General features: G+C 40.2%; 1 protein-coding gene across 1 annotated transcript in view; it reads left to right on the plus strand.

Annotated features, from left to right (window-relative positions):
• Positions 1–23,551, plus strand: part of OTOG (otogelin) — a 99,616-nt gene that overhangs the window by 5,643 nt on the left and 70,422 nt on the right. The window contains exons 4-20 of the mRNA XM_053392867.1: positions 1,089–1,176; positions 3,551–3,643; positions 4,376–4,530; positions 6,459–6,577; positions 7,632–7,837; positions 8,494–8,627; positions 10,329–10,435; positions 11,444–11,553; positions 11,819–11,944; positions 12,988–13,096; positions 13,856–13,902; positions 14,192–14,337; positions 18,368–18,500; positions 19,393–19,570; positions 20,141–20,265; positions 21,944–22,156; positions 23,345–23,510. Coding sequence (XP_053248842.1) covers positions 1,089–1,176; positions 3,551–3,643; positions 4,376–4,530; positions 6,459–6,577; positions 7,632–7,837; positions 8,494–8,627; positions 10,329–10,435; positions 11,444–11,553; positions 11,819–11,944; positions 12,988–13,096; positions 13,856–13,902; positions 14,192–14,337; positions 18,368–18,500; positions 19,393–19,570; positions 20,141–20,265; positions 21,944–22,156; positions 23,345–23,510 — 2,255 coding nt within the window. The remainder of the gene's footprint in view (positions 1–1,088; positions 1,177–3,550; positions 3,644–4,375; positions 4,531–6,458; positions 6,578–7,631; positions 7,838–8,493; positions 8,628–10,328; positions 10,436–11,443; positions 11,554–11,818; positions 11,945–12,987; positions 13,097–13,855; positions 13,903–14,191; positions 14,338–18,367; positions 18,501–19,392; positions 19,571–20,140; positions 20,266–21,943; positions 22,157–23,344; positions 23,511–23,551) is intronic.

Raw genomic sequence — 23,551 nt, forward strand, 5'->3', positions numbered from 1 at the left:
GAGTGTAGATGGGCTAATATTTTAAAAGGCCATGTTATTTGAGGCTGTTGGCCTCATCACTTGAAGGTTGTGAGCTGATGATACTGAAAATGTGTGTACTGTTGAATATTGCTGGTGTCATTAGAGCCACATTATGGACCCCAAGTCTAGTGCCCTAGCAGCAACATGTAGTGGTGTGCTAGGAAGCAGAACAACGTGGTGTCTGGCTTAATTTCTGAAATTTCCACCCTAGGCAAAGAGTGAGTGCAAGCTCACCCTATCAGCCACCACTCGGGGGTGGTGAGGGCACCACAGCAGTGAGAAGGTGGGCCAGGGGACTTGGTCCAACCTCTTATTGCTTCAGGGCCTTACTGGCTCTGAGCCCCCAAAGCTAGAACTAATTGGCTGAACTTGCTGCTGCTCTTGTCCTGCTGTGGAAATGATTTAAACTAAAATGGTGGGCAGATGGAGGCTTGGTACATGTTTTGGTACTCAGCTATAGTGGCCTTCTCAGCCATCTGGGGAAGAAGGAAGAAGAGTACTGTTGCTGCTGCTGCCCAGCTGGGCTGATGGTAGGTTTGCCATATTGCCCAGTTGGCTGGGTTTTAACCAGATGGCTTTGCACCCAATGGCTATTTGCATGATTAGTTCCTCCTCCAGAAAGTTATTTAGCATAGACCTTACAGATGCCATCATTTGAGAGAAAATGTGCAGGCACGATTTTATCCAAACATTTTGTGAGAAACGCATCTCATTTCTCTTTCGATGCTCTTAGCCGATGAGTGAAGTTACAGCTATGATTGACACTTGGGAGATAACTGCAAACCATAGAGATAACAGACTATAGAGTCACAGCCTTGTGTCTGCAAATGGAATATCCACATGATAAAAAGATTCATTTTGGTAACTACATGGCCTTAGCCTCAAATGCATTATGGGTTATCTTATGCTTTAAACTTGAATCCTTTTTTGAAATTTGATTTAAGCTTGATGGCAAACATGAGCATGTGCTAGAACAAACACCTTTTAAAACTATGTTTCTAAAGAGTTATAAGCCCTTCACAATGCTATGCTTTTTTAGATTAATTGTTTTTATCCTTTCTGTACAGGGATTTGGAACATCAGTTTATAACTCTTCATCTACTACAGTATCTTCCAGGCAAAGAAAATTTCACAACACTATTTGTGAATCATCCAGTAAGCTCCCTCTTTGTTCTGTTTTTAATCTGTTGGGAGCCGTCCAGAGTGGCTGGGCAAACCCAGATGGATGGGCGGGGTATAAAATAATAATGATAATGATGATGATGATAATAATAATAATAATAATAATAATAATAATAATAATAATAATAATAAAGAATAATAATAAAAAAAATTAAAATAATAATGTCATTATGGGTATTTTTAAAAATCACTGACCACAGTAACATGTGTCCCCACTTCACACTTCTCAGAATTGACTATGTACATGCAAACAAGATGCCTGCTTGTTAAGTTTCAAAATGTTTGCAGTTTTAGAGTGTATATAGTCTGGATGAAGTATCTAAACAAAGTTTGATAAAGTAGCATGAAAGGGGAAGTAAGGGAGAGGTGATAGCTGTGTCTAGAATACATTAGGAAATATGACAAAATCTGTGAGTGCTATTCAAACCTGCTTCACTCAAAGTTGACCCATTGAAAGCAATAGATCTCACATAGTCACGTTCATTAATTTCATTGGCTTTACTCTGAGTAATTCCTAGTTGAATACCACCCCATATGTTGTAAAAGAAGAATTTATGGCAAACTTCCCTTAGACATGAAATTGACTAGGTTGGAATTTTTCACTATGCCAAGTGATTTGCATGGGACATGGGGAAGCTCCCCCAAGGAGGAAAAGGAACGAAAATACATTTGCTTTATGGGGAGGCTCACCTTCATTTATATTCACACACTTAATAACCTACTGATGTAGGATAATGGTTAGTTCTAAAATAGCGGAAGGGAAGAATTTAGTTCTTCTGTTCCATAGAAATAATAAACTTTGTATAGCCAGAGGCAAAGGGCAAGACAAAGTAAAAGACAAGAATCCTGAAGAGTAAATGGAGCCAGAGAGTGGAACATGTCATGTGTGAAAGCCCCAGATATAAGAGGGAAACTTATAAGGTCTTCTAGCAGGAGGAATTCTATGGTTGACTAACTCCATTAATAACATTTCTATTAAAATTCTCCAGTGCTGGCATCACAAACTGGGCAAATGTACAAGCAGGCACTGGGGCAAAATTGGTAATGAAAATATTAATAAAATGAACCTAGAACAGGACATCAGATGGAAAATTGCCTTTGAAATTTAATTGGCTTTTGAATTGCCATTTTCAAAGTCTGTCTGCAGCTCTCTTGCCAGCTGGTTAATGATGGATTACAGGATGAATATAATGAATATTATTATTTCCGGCTTATCTGACAATGTCAAAAGCTATTTACCTGGTATTTAAGCATTGGCTTACAGTATTTTTCAGGATCCTAAATTAATGGGAGCTGATCCTTCTCAACAACACAGAATATGAGCCTAGAGCTTATTAAATTTAACTCTTATTACACTGAGTCTAAATCCTCTTATTCCTTATGAAACTGGGTCACTTGAAAGCATTACTGGTGATTTTGGGGATATGGTTTGTTACAAAATAGTTTGTAATTGATTGCTATTTGTCACACATTATTTATGTGGTATGTAGAAATATGATTCAGAAGTTTTCCAGTGATATTAGATCACTTGTAAATGTCAATGTGCATGCTTAAATAGTTAATTTATTTTATAAACTAAATATTGGGAGGGGGGGAAAGATGATTTGTGCAAACTATAACAGATACTGGGCTGGATCAACAGGTTCCTTCTGTGAATGAAAGGGGTGCTTCTGTGAACATTAGACTCCTTCCATGAGTGGAAGGGAATCTTTGGATCCTGTTACTTCTGCCATTTAATACTGCGCTGTGCATTTTATAGAAGATGGAATGTTTCCTTGCCTAGAGGATGGGAATCATTACATTCTGCAGAAAGAACAGATATATGTATCTATGGTGTTCCTTTAACATGTGAGAATGGTACCCATCTGTTTTTGAGGTGTCATTCCCCTTGGATTAGAAGCCTTTTCTCTGGAAGGGAAACTTTGGATGCAGCCCATCCCATGCAAAAAAACTGCAACAAGTAGTAATAGCTCTGAGTCCAAACAAAGTCTATGGTTTGGCTCCCATATGTTAGGGGAAATTGCAGGTCTACATAGTACCCACTAATTGCAGGAGGGTACCCACTAATATCTGTAATGTATGATGTACCTATAAGTAGGACGATTTATAAATGCTTAGCAGCAGCCAACACTCTATCACATGTTGGTAACAAAAACATTTTTCTCAGTTAAGAGATGTGTGATTTTCAGTCCACAAATGAGATGCAAACAATTGTTTTCTGAGAGAACCCTTGCAGTCCATTATCTGAAACACGTGTTGCTATTATCTACATTCATGTGTCCATATAATTACCCCTTAACATGTATATGACTTGCAAATAAAGGATTATGTATTCTGTCTTAATTAGATTCATTCACATGCTTTAATGGAGGTGAGTGCGTGCATTGGCAACTGTGTGACTGTAGTCGATATAATGCAACTGGATCAAGATGTCAGAAAAGTGAGTAGAAAGCAGTTTGCATGTTACATATTGTGTCTAGCGTGACGTAAGACCCACGCTTATAACTTTACTGGCAAACTTCTTTTCAGAAGAAGGCTCAGTTGTATTCTTGGGCCTTTTTGAAGAGGTGATGGATACAGTAATTGAACTACTACATGTGTTGTTTATTGATTTTAATTGATAATTTGTGTTCCACCTTTCCTCCAAATGATGCTCAAGGCAGTTAATCACAATGCTACAAATGCAATAAGATACAGTGGATGCTTGGGTGGCGAACGTGATCTGTGCGGGAAGCATGTTCGCAACCCGCAGCGCCGCGTCTGCGCACGTGCGGGTCGCAATTTGGCACTTCTTCGCATGCACAAAGCACGATTTAGTGCTTCTGCACATGCGTAAGTGCCAAAACCCGTAAGTAACCCGTTCCGGTACTTCTGGGTTCGGTGCGGTGCGCAACCCGAAGCATCTATAACCCGAGGTATGACTGTATTATAAAATAACCCTGCTTATGTATATTATTATGTGTATTAACACACCTGTGTATTATCAATAATTGTTTTATGTACACTGTTTAGAGGGTTTTTAAAATTAAGTATCTATATGTTTTGCTAAATAAATAAATATTTAAACATTCCTCCTTTTTGGGAGCTCACCCCCAGAAGAGGAGTAGGCATTCGTGAGAGATCCTGTTTCAAAAATTGCTTTCCCCGCATCTCTTTTCATTTTCTGCCATAGTATACAACACAGGTGCAGAACGAGACCACATTTGCCGAACATGGGGACAATACCATTATGAAACCTTTGATGGGCTCTACTACTTTTTCTCTGGAAAATCTACATACACTCTCTTAAGGCAGAATGAATTGGACGAACAGAGCTTCTCTATACAAGTAAGAAATGACAGTGTAAAGTTCATTCCAAATCATTTAAAATAAATCTGATTTGCAATAAATATGAGCATTTCATGCATTATTATCATCATTATTAGTAGTAGTATTAAAAAAACCCCCACTGTGAGAATTGTTTGATTCTGTTGCTTCCTGCTGGTTCTTGAACTGATAGTTCCAGTGGGTTGGGCTGCTCTTATGGTTTGACTTGCAAGCAACCCTTCAGCATGCATGGTGTTACGGAGGATATGGGTATTATTTCCCAGAGCTGATCAAGATTGTGAGTGACAACTATACCTACTGCTGCCTAGCCAAGCTCATTGGAAACTGAAAGGAGTTGAGTGAGGAGAGCCTGGAGGGCTTGGAAGAAGTTGTCATGGACAGTGCCAAGGCTCAGGCTATCCTGGAGGCCTTCCTCCAATGGGGAGCAAGTGTGGTGTAGTGATCAAAGTATCAGGCTAGGATCTTGGAGGACTGTGTTCAAATCTCCACTTGGCCATGAAATTGACTGGATGATCTTGGGCCAGTCACTGCCTCTCAACCTAAGCCACCTCATAGGGTTGTTGAGGGGATTAAATGAGGAGGGGGAAAGCCATGTACGCCGCCTTGTGCCCCTTGAAGAAAAAGGTGGATATAAATGCAATAAAAATGAATGAATGTGGCTCAAGTAATATAGGAAGGAGGGAGGGAGGGAACTACAACTTACCATGGCTGTAATCATGTGCACAAATGGGAGCAAGGCCCATTGAATTCAACAGGACTTGCTGCTGAGTAGACATGCATAGTGTATGCTGCTTTCCCCTAAGATCACAAGTAAAGTGCTTCTGTGTACATGAGGGGTGAAGTATGCTGATCTTTCTTATTGGTAGCAGTCCATAATGTCTCATGAAATGTCATGGTGGGTTTCCCAAAGTTATTGGAGTGGTTTGGGAGGGCCTGCAGTAGAGGAATAACTAAAAAGCACATGTGCACTCTTTGGTTGTTGTAAGATCCATGTCTTATCCATAGTCTGAGGCTATAAAGAATGTGGTTGAATAATCTCACTATGCCAAAATATTCCAAGTTTCCAGTTTTCCAAATGCTTTCTGCTTTTGTTTGTGCCATCAGATCATACTGTTTGATGATGCACAAAAATCTGGGCCAGTTTCTGTTTTATTTGATTGAGAAGATCTCTGTTGGATGAGACCACAGTCCTTTCTAGATTAGCATTTTGTTCTGGCAGTGGCCAAGCAGATGCCTTTAGGATGCTGACAGCCAGGATAGGAGCACAATAGCACTATCCTGCTTGTGTTCCCCAGTAATTGGTATTCAGAGGCATGAAAATACTGGTATTCAAAAGGAGTACTCCTTCACACATGCAGTCAAGTCCCACAAGATGTAGTGATGGTCACCAACTAGGATAGCTTTAAAAGGGGGTTGATTAGCCAAATGAAAATGGGATAAAACTGTCAATGGCTACTAGGCATGACAGCTATGTACTACTTCCATTGTCAGAGGCAGTATCTGAGAACCTGATGCTGGGGAGCACAAGTGAGAAGAGGATTGTTGCACTCCTATTCTGGTTGCTGGCTTCCCATCGGCATCTGGTTGTCCATTGTGAGAAAAGGATACTGGACTGGGGCCTTTTATTTGATGCAACATGGCTCCTCTTGTACTGACTCTGACACTGGAGGTAATATAGCCTTTGACTGAATGGATTTATATTCTGCCTTTCCTCCAGTGGTGACCAGGAGGCTGAATATGGTTCCCCAGTTTATCTTGAAGTGAATAAATATGAGATATGGAATGCTACTGTATTTAAAGGAATATATAAGAGATGCTCACAGAGGCTGCAATTTCAAAGTCATTTTGGGGCCACATTCCTAAAGCAGTATGTGAAATGCCAAAAATATAGTTGTTGCTAAAATACTTATTTCTCCCATTTTTGGCAGGTCCATAATGATCCAGATTGCAAGTCTTCTCCATATTCCTGTAAACGATCAATTAGCCTATACTTTTCTGGAGACGGGGAAATCAGATTAAGTAGTGAGGTCACCTACAAAGGGATTGGGTAAATTCAATGTATACTCTCATGATCTGTGGTGTTTTTATTTGCCATGTTATTTTGATATTCAGAGATGTAGGCCCCTTCATTGATTCGTAACTATATGCTATCTTCATTCCTACAAATTAGTCATGTTTGTGGGTGAAACGAACTCAGTATTGTTCATATTAATAATACGGTAATTCAATTGGCAAGTCATTTTAAGTTTATTATTTGTAACCTTAAGTCATAAAAAAATAGTGTGCGTACATTTCTTCAGAAATGGGGGCATAATCTAAGAGTGATATAAGTGATTGGAAACAAAAATAGCATCATTGATTGATAGCGGAATGCAGTAATTACTATAATTGGAAAGAGATTATTTATTTATTTCCCCATGAGGCATCGTAAAACAATTTGCAATATAATTAAAATATTAAACAGTTAAAAAAACTGCATATATGCAAACAATTACACACACACAAAAAACAAGCAAACACACACACACACAAACATTTTAAAACAGCACATACATAAAATCAATTCTGACCCAATATCGATGCCAACTGGGTATTCAAGAGGTCTGTTGAAAGAGGAACATCTTTAGCAGGCACTGAAAAGACCATAGATAAGGTGCCTGTTTGATAGGAAAGGTAAAGGTGAAGGTAAAGGTAAGGTAAAAGACCCTGGACGGATAAGCCCAGTCAAATGTGACTATGGGGTGCGGCGCTCATCTTACTTCATGTGGTCAGTGTGACAAAACCGTTTCCAGCGCTACTGAACACCCTCACAGAAGCCAGAGTGCATGGAAATGCTGTTTACCTTCCTGCCACAGCAGTACCTATTTATCTACTTGCACTGGTGTGCTTTTGAACTGCTAGGTTGGCAGAAGCTGGGACAGAGCAACTGGAGCTCACCTCCTTGTGGGGATTTGAACCGCCGACCTTCCAATAGGCAACCCCAAGAAGCTCAGTGGTTTAGACCACAGTACCACCCGCGTTCCTGCCTGTTTGATATATAATGGGTATAAAGGATGACAATGAGTTTGTTTGTTTATCATGGTATTTGTTTGGCTTCCCAGGATGCAATTACCATATACCATAGGGAACTTGTACATCCAAGCATTAGCTGGATATGTCATTGTTAGACACCAGTATGCATTCTCTCTGGCTTGGGATGGTACCTCTGCTGTTTATATTAAGATGGCTCCTGACTACTTGGGCAGAACTCATGGACTGTGTGGTAACAACAATGCCATTCTGCAAGATGAACTTGCCACTAGTTATGGTGAGTATTTCATCTAATTTATTAAGATGTTGTTTGTGTTCCTCAGCAGTTACAGGCCTTACTTAGAAAGAGCAAGGCTGCTATAGCCCTCTTTTTGTCTCGTTTGGCTTCCCTAAATGCCATAATTGCTATGACTTCATCCATTGGCTAAAAATACTGAAAGGTGAGAGCAGGTTAGTCCTCATAAGACAAATGGGCAAAATAGTGACTGCACATTTTGCTTCATATCTCAGATTCTACATGGCTTGCTTTTTAAAATGAAAGCTGGGAATCGGGCACATTATGGCCAGTGGGGTGGTGGCGGCACTGCCTATTAAATAGCTTCTGTCCATGAGCAGAAAAGGACCAGAATTTCTTCTTGTGTTGTTTTGAAATGGATTCTTTGTGATTTCTACATATACTTTGCTCTTCAATATTGATGGGCTTCATGTGCATTTTGTGTGCCAATGTCTTTATACCATTTTCCCTCGAGGACAAAATGTAATATTAGAAGTGACCTTGGATGAGCTGTTGATTAGAATTTAGCATTAACAGGAGCAGTCACACTTCTATCTAACTATCTATCTGACAGAGATGCTTTGTATTTCTTTCATAGCTTCCATCTAAACCCGATCAAGAAAAATGTTAATTTCCTGCATTTGTGCACTTTTCCCTAGGAAAACTTACTGAAGACATTGAAGAGTTTGTAGAAAGCTGGAGAGAAAATCCTCCACAGGAGAACATCTTCTCCTGGGATACCTCATTTAACTATGAGCCACCCTGTATGACTCAAAGTCAAACATTTTTACAGGTAGGCACGATAATTAATGTAAGGCAGGTACACTGGCTTGTTCCTGCGATTGAGGGGGCTGGTGCTCCACGACATGCTCACACTCTGTGCACATGCTGTGCAATGTGCTGATGTGTCGCATCCACATTATGTGGCATACATGAGTGATGTGAGTGTGGCATGTGCGCATGGCATGAGCACATCACTGCAAAATATTGATGAGGCCCAGCCCCCTCCTTGAAAATTGCGGAGGCCCTCGGCCCCTTCTAAGTGACATCCCTGATGTAAGACATAAACTTGTTGAGACTGAATTCTGAAACTTCTTATTTAAAAAAATGACATAAATGACTTCCTAATTGCAAAAAGAAACCGCTGCCCATCGTTATGGGATTGAGACTCCTAGTTAAATAGCTGTGATGCATTGCTTACATAATAAACATAGTTTTTGGATGGCTCACATGGCTTTATACTGACTGAAATTGACATGACAGCAATTGAGCTAGCTGGGGTATAAATGGAAGAAGATTTTAGATTCTATCTGCCTCCTGCTTTCAAGTTCATTTCTGATTTTACTCTCTACCTCAAAATATGTGGAAAATGTTATTTCCTAGAGGAGTGCTTAAGGTTCATAGATTAAGTAGATTTCTTATCACGCTTGAGTTATTTTTAATTCCTCCTTTTATTTCATTCTTTGATATTATTATTCAGAGTTTCCTATTTTAGCATTCAAAGCCTGTAGCCAGCCAGTGGATTCCTGTGTTATCTAGTGCCAGAATTTAATCAGATAATTCTTCCTCACTTGTATTAAAATCTGTGAAAGAGCTTTTGTCTCCATAGACAGTGTCCATAATGACAAAGAAAAAGTTCATCATAATTTTGGCTACCATATTTCAGTTTCATCAGAAAACTTATCCCATACCAAGTGTGCTTTAGATTTCCTGCGTAGGGATGAGGAAAAAAAATACCACTAGTTTGCTACTGGCCCTGGAGGGGGGAAAATTTATTTGTGTTTATTCAAATAAAATCTGTAAATGTACATACAGTATAGTGCATGTATTATGTAAATGTAATATGAGTATGTTTAAATTACAAATTATACACCTGTGTTGAATCTGATAGACCTCATTTGAAACCTAAAATATAAACAATTCACATGCTAGATAAAATATGAATTCACAATGCTGCCTCTTCAACTAAAACCTGTAGATGGAATGGTACTCCATTCATGGATCATGGCATTCCTGCCTTCCCTATATAACACCCTGCACCTCCCTGGAAATCCACTCTTAAGGACTGGCTAGGCCAGGCACCCGCAAACTCGGCCCTCCAGATGTTTTGGGACTACAACTCCCATCATCTCTAGCTAACTGGACTTAATGGACTTAATGGTCAGGGATGATGGGAGTTGTAGTCCCAAAGCATCTGGAGGGTCGAGTTTGGGGGTGCCTGGTAGGCTCTCTGGCACAGAGTGAGATGTGACATAGGAACCTGCAGCATGACATGGAAATAATAAAAAACCCAATCCCTCTTGTGCAAGCCTCCTACCCAGCAACATCTTTGCAGCCTTGCCAATCTTTCTAGGACCATTGCTGTCAGACTTTGGATTCAAAATCAAAGGCTGGATACTTATCAGATGATCTAGTTTCTAGACTATTTTTGGTTTTTTTAAAGCATTTTTTAAGAAAGCTTCTTCCTTCACACTAATTTTTTGTGTGTTTTCAGAGGACGTATGCATTCTGCAGCATTCTGCTCCGGAGCCCCTTCAAAGAGTGCCATGAATTTGTGAGCCCATTTCCTTTCATGGCCAGCTGCACAAATGATCTATGCATGTAAGTGTCTTGGTTTGAGAAGTCCCAAATTAGCAGTCAGTGGCTGGGATTGAGATAGGTCCACTTAAAACACTTCTTGGTATGGATGGGACTGTGCTGATTTTCAGCTTCTAGTTGCAGCACTTCATACTGATGAATGCCATACCAAGCAGTATCTTTAGGAGTATCTTTTTAATGTGCATAAGGTACCATGGTAGCTGTGGGAATGGGGTTCTTGGAATTCTGGCCATTAAGTTTCTGCAAAAATTAAATACATCTCTTTTTTGGGGCCTGCTTCTCTTCTCACAAGGGACGCAGGTGGCGCTGTGGGTAAAACCTCAGCGCCTAGGGCTTGCCGATCGCATGGTTGGCGGTTCGAATCCCTGCGGCGGGGTGCGCTCCCGTTGCTCGGTCCCAGCGCCTGCCAACCTAGCAGTTCGAAAGCACCCCCGGGTGCAAGTAGATAAATAGGGACCGCTTACTAGCGGGAAGGTAAACGGCGTTTCTGTGTGCTGCTCTGGCTCGCCAGAGCAGCTTTGTCACGCTGGCCACATGACCCGGAAGTGTCTGCGGACAGCGCTGGCTCCCGGCCTCTAGAGTGAGATGAGCGCACAACCCTAGAGTCTGTCAAGACTGGCCCGTACGGGCAGGGGTACCTTTACCTTTTATCTCTTCTCACTGTTTTTGATTGTCCTTTGTGGTACCACTTCTAGTTATAATAGAATGAGTGGCAGTAGAGTTAAAGCCAAATATTTATTGATTTAAACATTATATGCATTTTGAATGTTCATCATTGGTATAATTTAGCAGTAAACCATGGCTTAGCGCTATGGAAACAAGCCTCGGCATGACTTGTATTCAAATGCAATCACTGCCTCTACTCTTTGTTTAGCTGCAAGGAAGGGATTGGCAGCTTCCACTTCTGTTTTAGCTTAACAGCAGTTTTATGTGTTGTCCCAGTCCTAAACTGTGGTTAATTAGAACAGTGAAAATAAGGCTGTGTCAATTTTATTTTATTTTTGTGTTAAGGTCAGGAGCTGATAATGCAACTTTGTGTCGAGCATTAACTGAGTATGCAAGGACTTGTGCTCAAGCAGGAAAACCTCTCCACAACTGGCGGGCCCAATTTAAGGAATGTGGTATGCAATGACAAGGTTTTAGAATGTTGTCTTCTGGCAAAATATTATGCATATCGTTTATTCCCCTTTCTGCAGGTTTTCTCATTTTTAAATATTGTACCTTAATTGGTTATTGTATGTAAGTTCAGACTTTAAGACTAACCAGTATATGCTTTTGCATGGAGACCACTTCACTAGATGCTTAAATTAAAATAGCATCAATTTTCCACCCCAGGATGGAGAAGCTTAAATCATTTAACATTTCTTCATTTCTTCTGTTTTTCAGTCATTAAATGTGAGGAGCATCTTGTCTACAATGAATGCATTGACTGCTGCCCAGTTTCATGTCAGCAAAAAACTCACTGTGTTGACAGTGAACTGCCCTGTGTTGATGGATGCTATTGTCCAGATGGTAATGCAGTTTTTGGTGTGGAATTTTGTTAGAAGTTGTGGCCTTTCAGGAGCTTATGGCCTTTCTGCAATCTACAAGACACAGTAATTAAGTCACACTCCAGATATTTGTCAACAAAACCAGATGGGTTCATTCTAGAGGCAATGGGTGGTATTCAACTAACATTTCCTGTCAATACAAGGATTTTCTCTTGTGCAATAGAACTTTCCTCTCTTCTCTTGTTCCCATGCACATTCTCTGCCTTTTCTAAGTCTGCTACAGAGAGTTGGAGGAGCCGCCAGAGCAGATTCTATGAACGAGCTGGATTATAAGGGTTCAGGCGATCCTTGAGGTATCCTGGACCCAAGTTGTTCAGGGCTTTGTAAATCAATGCAAGAATTTTGAACCTGGCTCAGTAGCAGATGGTCAGACAGTGCAGCTGTTTTAACAATGGTGTCACATGTTCTTGACCAGAAGCTCCCCTCAGCAATCTGGCTGCAGCATTCTACACCAGCTGGAGTTTCCAAACCAGACCCAAGTGCAGCCCCACATAGAGCTCATTATAGTAATCCAGCCTTGCTCAAAAACTCCTAATGACAGCACCCAATGACTACATATAGATATCAAATAGCACTGGGGACAGACTTATTGGGAGTAAGCCTTACAAAACTTGGTATGACATTTTAGAAAACAGGCTTAGGCTGAGAGGCTAAGTGATAGCATGCCCTATATTGACTTGATAGTATGTTAGGAAATCAAATGGATTTCTGTGAAAATATTTTTGGTATTGGGCTGCAACTATTATAACTCAAGTTGTTTTTTCTTTATGACAAAAGCAGCTTTTAACTGTTTCATAATACATCTTAACCTTCTGTTTTGCTTTTGTTTTTTATTATACCATTAAAGTTTGCAGTATAAGATGCAATGAGGAAACATACACAAGGATTTTAATTATAGTTTATCACATCTTCATTTTCTAGCTAGAAGTACTAGGCAGTTTTTTAATGATCCTTTTCAAAGCATATGGCTCTAATTTTGTTGTTATTGTCAAATGTTCATTTTAGGACTTATTTATGAAAACAAATTATGTGTAAGACCATCAGAATGCCCTTGTGATTATCACGGATCTGTCTACAGAACTGGTGCTGTGGTTCATGAAGAATGCAACAACTGGTTAGTAACATTCCATATATTTGTTCCCTTTAATATAGCACTAATTCCCTAAGCCTTAGCATATATACCAGTCCTTACTTTTATAAAGCATACACCTTCATAGAAAGGTGCTTTCTCTTTCCTTTTGCCATTTGTAATTTTGTGGAATAATCTTAATTTTAATGGTTTTGCGTACTAAATATGGTGACCAGTTCTTTTGCATGCCTTTGGTGCATGAAGGTTTCAAGCTCCCAGACTCTTCTCCTTATCATATAATCTGTGCTTGAGTTTTTAAATAAGTGCTGACAGGATGGTGAGGAAGATGCTGTACTTGTAGTCAGCTGGTTGTGATGGGCTTGATGAACCTCACAACGTAGGGAGGATGTTTGCATCATTTCTTTGAGAGATTTACTTAGCTTTTTAGTTTGTGGCTGAGCATTCTGTGACGCAGTCTATTCAAAACTTAGCCTAAACACACTTTATGGGTCTGCAATTATGCAACCTTTAAGACCTGTGTCAAACCTCCATTAACATTGAAATGCCCATTCATTTTCCTTAGTGTTCCCCAGGTGTATCTTGCATTCTGAGACTTGTGGCATAATTTCAACCAGAGTGCTGGGCTCTGCCCCTACTTCTGCCTTTTCATGGTTTCATGACTTGGTATCAATTGAAGCATTCACTATAAGGTTTCCTTTGCAGTCCTACAACTGTTACTTCCAATTGCCACATAAGGGCTATGCCAACAGCCTTAAAACATCAAATAATTCTTTCTGTTTTCAGTACATGTGCTGGAGGAAAATGGATTTGCACAAACCTTACCTGTCCAGGTATGTCTGTTCTCAGATATTTCATTCACATATTTTATACTGGGTATATTGCATGTGATCCAAGTGTTAATATTGATGTCTGATTATTTTTCCAATCTTTCCTAGTTATTTACACCTGGAAAGCAGCATATAAATGCTTAAAAGGATTATCAGCTCCCAGAATGCAAACTGTAATCACTAATTCCTTCAGGCTTTTTTCCCACTATTGCGACTTTAATATCATACATTACTAGCAGCAGAGAATATTTTGGTAACATATTGAAACACTTTTAACCCCCCCCTTTTTTAGCTGAATGTTCAGTCTCAGGAGATATTCACTTCATGACATTTGATGGGCGCAAGTATACTTTTCAAGCCACTTGCCAGTATATTCTGGCAAAAAGCCTCACCTCCGGAAAATTTGCTGTGACTCTGCAAAATGCTCGTTGTGGACAGGTAAGACTGTAAGAGCAAATGTTTGTGCTGCATCAAGTGTGGGTACTTAACTGGCATTATCAAAAAGATTAAACTAAATTTATAAGTTTATAAGTTCCCCTTCGGTGAATGGAAGGAACTTTTCATTCACTGAAAGATTCCTCCCATTCATGGAAGGTTACCTTTGGATCCAGTTCTAAATTTCCTTGGGGAAGGACCATAGCTCAGTGGATGTAGAAGGTCCTAGGTTAGGTCCCTTCAGTTTATGTGTATCTGTGTCGTGAGAAATTACTGTGCAGACATTTCTCAAGAACTTAAAAAGCTAACTGTCTCTGAATATCCAGTGGCAAAAGGTGGATAGCAAATAGCACATGTGCTTTCTTATGACTTTATTTTAATAATAATAATAATAATAATAATAATAATAATAATGTAATTAATTAATTAATTAATTTATACCCGGCCCATCTGACTGGGTTTCCCCAGCCACTCTGAGCAGCTAATGGTGCCTGTGGTGTTGTAACAGGAGGTTATGTAAAGAAATAGTCAACAGTACAGTGTTGAAACCTTTTGCCAAGGGAGGTGTAGAATTATTTCACCTGATATATATTTGTAAAAAAGAAATATTTGCTCTTCTTATCTCTATTTATAGGTACTGAAAATATTGACTTTTTATCTAGTTCCTCTAAGGTTTATAGTTTTCTACTTAAGTCATGGATAGCTGCTGTAGTGCTCTCCACATGTTGGTGGACTACAATTCCCATCAGTCACAGCTAGCATGGTCAAGGATGATGAGAGTTGTATTCCACCTGGAGGGCACTGTATTAGCTACTCCTGACTTCAGTAAAATGTTTAAATAATATGGTAATATAATAATATGCTTTCTACGTTCAGCTCGTCTTGCAGATGGCAAGTCCAACAAAGGATACACTGTTCATTGTTAAGATCTAGAGTGCCTTAGAAAGGCAGTTTTAGAATGGCATATAATCTCCCAAGCGCCTGCACAGAGTCCATAGCTGTACACATACCACTTTAATAATCTGTTAGTGTCTCTGTGAGGATATACAATAAAGCACCTTTTCTTCCAACAAAGCCACTTTGCAAGCATTTTCTTTTCTAAGTTGTTGATCAAATACAGTCTAACAAAAACTTGAAGCGACAAAATCTCAAGGCACAAGGCGTTGACTCACAAGGATTGATTCAGTTAAACTGTGTTTTTAACAACCACAATGCATTGATTTGTGAATAATCTAATAAACTGTAATATCGAATGCTTGGCTTCTAGTTGTCATCTTTGAAAACGGTTGCTTAAAATGTCTTATGTAGAAACACCAAATTATGAGATAAGGAAATGTTGCATTTTTTTATTAGACATTAGCATAAATTACTCTATTTCAGTGTCTTGATTTTTTCCCCCTGAGCCTTGGATTTCTGTAGAGTTACTGAGAAATTGTCATTAAAATGCTAGAGCTCTATCGCAATAAAGCAGATTACTATACTGAAAAAGAAAAACACCTCCAGCAACAGCCAGATAACACCTGAACAGGTTTTCGACTCATTGAATCATAAAGAGTACAGTTACTTAGAGCCTCAGGTTTGGTGACAAAAGCAATCATCATGCAGCAAGTGAGTTTGGAATGATGTAAAATTTAGCTTTAAACACTTTTTGAAAGAGGATCAGTCAAGTGATCAGCATAGCTTAGCCTTATCTGAGTCTCAAATGACAGTATCACTAGGTTTTGTGGTTAGTTATGATGAGAAGGATATTTTAATATAGGAATTTCTATTAAGTATCTGGTGATGAGTGAGGTACAGTTCATGAGAAGGCAGCTGCTGATAGTTAGCGGAGTCAATGTTATGAAAGAAACAATTCATTGGAGCAGAGAATTATTGCCAGGATTTTAGAGCCTATTTTAGACAATATGCATATGCACACACAGATATATGTAGCCAATATATACTCCCACATTCATCTACTGCTCTTAACATTTAAGGGCTTGATTGGACATCTTGAAAATGTCTCTGTGAGGATATACAATATATAAGGATTTGATTACAATATATAAGGATTTGATTGGACATCTTGAAAATTATATACAATATATGTATAAAATTATATACAATATATAAGGATTTGATTGGACATCTTGAAAATGGCATAGGAAGCTGCCGTATGTGGCCAGACAATTGGTCCACCTAGTTCCAGTACTGTCTGACTTACCTGACTGACTGTACAGGGTCTCAGGCAGAAGTCTTTCTCTCACTTGCTACCTGGCCATTTTTTAACAGCTGCCAAGAATTAACCATGGGATCTTCTGTGTACAGTCATACCTCGGGTTGCAACTGCTGTGGGTTGCGCGTTTTCGGGTTGTGGATGCGCCAAACCCGGAAGTACTGGAACGGGTTACTTCTGGGTTTCGGCGCTCACGCATGCACACTAAATTGCACTTTGTGGATGCGCAGAAGTCCCGAATCGCGACATGCGCGTGCGCAGACGCGGTGCTGCGGGCTGCAAACACTGCGGGTTCACGGATCACATTTGCAACCCAAGGTTCCACTGTACAAGATATGTGCTTTACCTTTCAGATATGGGCATTTCTACCTTATCTAGGGTATATATCTCAGCTCATGTCTATCCGAGTCTTGAAACTTGCTTTGCCACTATAGAAGTTGGAAGCAGTATGCTTCTGAATACTAGTTACTGGAAACCACAGGAGGGGAGAGTGTTCTGGTGCTCATGAGCTGCCTGCGGGTCTCCCATGGGATCTGGTTGGCCACTGTGAGAACAGGATGCTCTGCTAGATGGCCATTGGCCTGATCCAGCAGGCTCTTCTTATCTTCTTAAATTATAAATATCATCTTACTGGGTGTTCTCATTTTCATAGCACTGCATTTTGTGGTATGTAAAATCTCCAAGCAAATTATTAACTGATTTTTGTGTACCAGTGACTTTCCCAGGAGATACTTTCCTGCTCTACACCTGTCAAATTCTACCAAATTTGGGAGAGATCATCAGGAGGTTTGGGCTGGGTGTTCATCAGTATGCGGATGATACCCAGCTCTACCTCTCTTTTAAATCAGAACCAGTGAGGGCGGTGAAGGTCCTGTGTGAGTGTCTGGAGGCGGTTGGAGGATGGATGGCGGCTAACAGATTGAGGTTGAATCCTGACAAGACAGAAGTACTGTTTTTGGGGGACAGGAGGCGGGCAGGTGTGGAGGATTCCCTGGTCCTGAATGGGGTAACTGTGCCCCTGAAGGACCAGGTGCGCAGCCTGGGAGTCATTTTGGACTCACAGCTGTCCATGGAGGCACAGGTCAAATCTGTGTCCAGGGCAGCTGTTTACCAGCTCCATCTGGTACGTAGGCTGAGACCCTATCTGCCTGCGGACTGTCTCGCCAGAGTGGTGCATGCTCTGGTTATCTCCCGCTTGGATTACTGCAATGCGCTCTACGTGGGGCTACCTTTGAAGGTGACTCGGAAACTACAACTAATCCAGAATGCAGCAGCTAGACTGGTGACTGGGGGCAGCCGCCGAGACCATATAACACCGGTCTTGAAAGACCTACATTGGCTCCCAGTACGTTTCCGAGCACAATTCAAAGTGTTGGTGCTGACCTTTAAAGCCCTAAACGGCCTCGGTCCAGTATACCTGAAGGAGCGTCTCCACCCCCATCATTCTGCCCGGACGCTGAGGTCCAGCGCCGAGGGCCTTCTGGCGGTTCCCTCATTGCGAGAAGCAAAGCTACAGGGAACCAGGCAGAGGGCCTTCTCGGTAGTGGCGCCCGCCCTGTGGAATGCCCTTCCAGCAGATGTCAAAGAGATAAACAACTACCTGACATTCAGAAGACATCTTAAGGCAGCCCTGTTCAGGGAAGTTTTTAACGTGTGATATTTTACTGTATTTTTGGTTTTTATGGAAGCCGCCCAGAGTGGCTGGGGAGGCCCAGCCAGATGGGCGGGGTATAAATAATAAATTATTATTATTATTATTATTAAATAGGTCTTAATCCCAAGCTTATTTTGCAATGCTGCTCTTCAATTTATTTGTAGAATCAAGATGGAGCATGTATCCAGTCAGTCAGTCTTATTCTCAATCAAGATTCCAAGAGGCAAGTGACTCTGACCCATTCAGGAGATGTTTTAGTATATGATCAGTACAAAGTAAATCTGCCTTATATTGATGGTAAGTAAAATAAATAACACTTAGCCACAGTGAAAATGCTATGATTTAAATTATGTCTACATATCATGCCCTAATCCCATCATGTCAATCATTTTGGTTTTATTTCTTCTCCTATAGCTTCACTTAGCCCTCTGTTTCCTTCCTCTAATATCTACATCATCTCATGGTACCCCTGGAACCAGATGTTAGTTGTATATTCACTCCCTTTCATCTCACCATGTAGATCAGATGTGGTCCTCCAGATGCTGCTGAACTAAAACTCCTATCATCCATGGCCATTGGCCATGCTTGCTGGCCTGATGGGGTTACAGTCCATCCACATCTGGAAGGCCAAAGGTTTCCCACACTTGATATAGATAGATGAACTAAGTGATATACATAAAGGAAGCCTTTTTACTGATGGACAAGCTATCTTCAGCCTCAATCAGCTTGAGCAACAAATTATTTTTAGGAGGCTTCAATGAACAGCAAATCATCCAAAGCAATTATTTTAGCTTGATTCTTTCCAGATCTTATCTTGCTGTCAGTTCCATCATTGAGAGTTTAGCAGTCAACCCTTCATCAGCACCCCCACTGCTGCTACCCACAAGGATACATTGTGGTGGTGAAAAGTGCTCATAGTATCTAGACTTCCTTGAGAACCTCCTGTCACCACTTGTCACCTGGGTAGGCTTGCAAAGGGTGGTGGTGATGAGGGCTCATGGCATGCATAAAATAGAGTACATTCTGATCTCCGCAAAACAATTTTATTTGGGTTAAATTCAAGTAGAGATTAGGAGGTTAATTTGCAACTAACATTAAACACATTGTGAAGAATAAAAGCAACTCCTGATCTCTTGATAATATTGTAGATGACTATTAATACATTTTTTCTGCAATGTTTATCTACTAGACGCTTTTGAAATACGGAAACTTTCCTCTGTATTTTTGCAAATAAAGTCATATATTGGATTACAAATACTGTATGACTGGAAGGGCTTGAGGCTCTATCTCAAAGCTGATGCTCAATGGAAAGATGATACCATAGGACTTTGTGGGACTTACAACGGAAACATGCAAGATGATTTTTTGTATGTATCATTAACATTTTTTAAAAATACTTCTATCTTCATGAATATTGATCCCCCCCAAACAGTATAGAAAAACATAGTAGCTCTTTATTAGAATAAAATATAAAATTTGATTAGCAAACCTAGTATTAATTAAATAATAATAACCTTGAAGAAATTCAACCCAGAAGAGAGATCTTGTAATAATATATCTTGTTTCTTTCAAAGGTCTGATTCTTGGGAGCAAGAACGCTCTGCTTAAATGTCCTTTCAAATGATTTTAATACACAAATATTTAATTTAATAAGAATTTTCCTATAGAGAAGTACAAAATATAGAATGCATAAGAGGAAGACTTACCCTAGTGTGTTTTAATTTGTTGGAAGCAGCCCAGAGTGGCTGGGGTAACCCAGTCAGATGGGCAGGATATAAATAAAATAAATACAATAAAATAAACCACAATGAATCCAGTACATAGTCTCTTGAAATTAATGAGACAACACCATGATTTTGAATTACTGTTTGTACTTGCTATTTGAAGTATATCCTTTTTGTGACATTGTTTTTTTGTTTTTTTTAAATGGGGGAAAGATCTCCAGTAGGAGTGCCAGAAAGTACACCACAGCTTTTTGGAAATTCCTGGAAAACTTCATCTGCCTGTGGTCTTGAGCATGATTATTCACCAGTGGATCCATGTGATATTCATCTACAATCAGGTAAGTGTGATGATATTATAGACAGATATTGATGATGGGTTTGGAGGCATTATAAGAAGCTGGTGCAAAAGAGGAATTGTGAGCAACATCATGGGAGGAATGTTTCTAGCACCAAAATGAAACTTTCAAGCTGCCTTGTAGTTTCTGCTATTGCCAGCAGCAAAATGTTGTTGCATTTATAGGGTCATATTCAATTAACTTTTACTCAGTGGTGATCCATTGAAATTTCTGACCCTGAATAACCCATTGAATTTTTTTTTGGTATGTATGTTAGTACATTTGCTACAATAATGTTGTTTTATTATTCTGGTTATGAAATTGATTTTGATATTGTTGACTTTGAGATGTATTGCTGTTCTCTTTGTTGTAAGCCACTTTGAGCATGATGTTGTGTGTGTGTGTCGAAAGGACTGTGGAAAGGCATTCTTATTAGTATTCCTAATTAAGCATATCTGTGTTTTAAGTCATTTTAGCCAGCTGGTTATATTTCATTTGAGTTTTCATCACTCAGTTGTGCAGCTGACAAAAAATTCATTTCATGCTTCATTATTGTCAAGGATTGTGTAGAAGAAGTAATATAAAACAATGATAATAAATGTAATCAATATCATGACCCTGACTGAGCTTTATTTACTGCAAATATAGTAATAAAATTTATATCTGATGAACTGAAGAGAAAGACTCTCCTCCCTGCAAGAGAGGGGAGTGGTTGTGGCCGGGAGCCGGACTCCGCCTCAAGCAGGGGGCGTTTGCCCCCTGCCTCCCACTCACCTGGCTGGCGCCCACGCCCTCGGCCAGGCACCCAACCAGGTGCCTTCAAGGGGGCGTGTACAGCAGCCTAAATTGCTGCAGTGCCAGCCTCCAGCCCTCACTTTTCGTCGTCCCGTCGCGAGTCACCCACCCTCCACTCCCTTAGAGCAGGGTTTCCAGTTTTCTTTTGGCCTTGCTATGGACCTTAGGTTGGTTGCCCTGGTTGTCCGGGGGGCCTGGTAGGAATTTTTCCATTTGGCATTAGGCTTTTTGGTTTTTTCGACTACCTCGTAGCAATCGTCACAACTTTCGTGGTATTGGTGGGTAGGTTAGGCATTGGAATAATGTGTTGTGGTGTCGAAGGGCTAGGTGTGGCCATCGCCTGCGCCTTCAATTTTTGGGTATTCCGTTAAAGGAATCTGGCGGTCGTGTATTCTGTCCGATGCCTGCTTGGCGGGAGGCCATGGCACGACCCTCGGTGACATCAGGGGAGAGCTTATAGTTGGATTAGCATCAACAGGCTCCACCTACTGGTGAATAAACCCCCTTTGTTTTTTAGACTCACCCCTCTCCGAGTGGGTGGAGTCAGCTGATGTAATCCAATGCCTAAGCCAATACCTTTTCACTTGCTGTAATCAATAAAGTTGTGGCCTTTTCTTGCCCATTAACCTTATATCATGAGTCCTTGTGTATCATTCCACTGCGAAGGGTTCGGGTCCTCGAACCACAAATATTAATAGCGATTGCTATTTGGAAAATTCCCATAAAAATGACTCTAGTCAGTTGTAGAGTTCTGTAATTGGCTGTGGCTTATCTATGGCTGAATCAGATAAGCTGTAAAAAGTAATGTTTGTTCCACAGAAGAAAGCCTTTGCTATTAAATTTGGAGACTCTAACATGGTTATTTTATTATCATTTACTTTAACAGCCACTTATGCAACAGAAGCTTGCGGCATCATTACAAAAGAACTCTTTGCCCCATGCTTCTCCTACCTGAGTCCTCTCCCCTATTTTGAACAGTGCAGAAGAGATACCTGTAAATGTGGGCAGATCTGCATGTGCTCCACTCTGTCCCATTATGCCCACCTGTGCCACAGATATGGAGTGGTGATAGACTTTCGGAGTTACGTCCCAGAATGTGGTAAGTTATTGTTCAGCATGTAATTAATTTAATGGCTGTCTGACATCTTGTGTACATTTCAAGACTAATCTAAATTTGATAAATCATTTGCTGGATCTCCAAATTGAATGCACATGGTTAGATTGAAATAACCGTGCACTACAGTAGATCATAGTGGTGCATAACTAGATGAGAAACATGGTAATGAAGAAAGCCCAAACTGTGAAGCTGGGTTGGGAACCAAGCACTGCATTCTCCTGTGAACAATATTCTGGGGCACACATGCAGGTCCATAGACAAAAATGGGCAGAGCAATGAATATGACTCTTACTGTTTTACAGTATGCTACATTCCAGCCATGCAAAAACCAGTTTTTTCTACACCCCCCTCAACAACTTGTTTCATTCAGGCAAGCAAGGGGCATGATCACAGCTAAATGACACATTCAAGCTAGGTAAAAGCACATAGATATGGTGCAAAGCCGAACCAGGGATACGGTTGTACAGTCTAGTATATAAATTATAGTATGCTATAAAAAGATCTGTAAAAAGATCCTGTACAAGTCTTGCACAAATGGAAGAACTTCTCTATATTTCGGGTGATTTTGTCATGCTAGGGTGGAAACAGCCCTTCCATTTGTGGATTATTTGTTCCACTAATAGTGGAAGGGTACCTTTGGTCCAAGCCATTCCTATTTAAATATATTAAGGAAAATTTCTGTTTGGTTCCCTCCTCCAAACTAAGCTCACTTTCTCCCATTTATTTTTTTCATTTTTCTTGTTTAAATGACCCAGTTATAGTTAGCCATGTAAGTGGGATCCAATGTGATTTGCAAGTCTAGTTTACAGTACTTGGTGGCTGTGTAAAGTAACCTAAGGGGGTCTTAGTGTGGGGGAAAAAATTCAGGCCTACACTAAATGTTGAGAACATAATAAATAAATAATTTTCTTTGTGTAGTAAAAGTGTAAACACTTCACAGTCAGCAATACACAAGGATATGATTTAGGGCTAACTAAACTTGGGCTTAGGTTGTAGTTCTGCGCACATTTTCCAGAGAGTGAGTCCCCTGAACACAATGAGACTTATTTCCAAGTAAGCATGCAAGAAACCATCCCAGTGTGTGGGATGAAATGTGTTACAGGCCTTTGAGAGTGGATTGCCTTTTATGCGTTTGGCTTGTAATATGAGAAGTCTGTTTCATTTGCTTAGCTCTTTCATGTGAAGATACAAAGGAGTACAGTACCTGTGTATCTACTTGTGGCAGATCCTGCCAAGCTTTCTCTGTGCCAGAGACGTGCAGTGATGATTGTGTTGAAGGCTGCACCTGTCCTCTTGGAATGTATCTGAACATCAAAACTGACAGATGTGTGCAACAGTAGGTATAATTTGTAGTGTTGACACCAACCACTTTGTAAA

This window comes from Podarcis raffonei, chromosome 1 (assembly GCF_027172205.1).
Source record: "Podarcis raffonei isolate rPodRaf1 chromosome 1, rPodRaf1.pri, whole genome shotgun sequence".
Taxonomy (NCBI): Eukaryota; Metazoa; Chordata; class Lepidosauria; order Squamata; family Lacertidae; genus Podarcis; species Podarcis raffonei.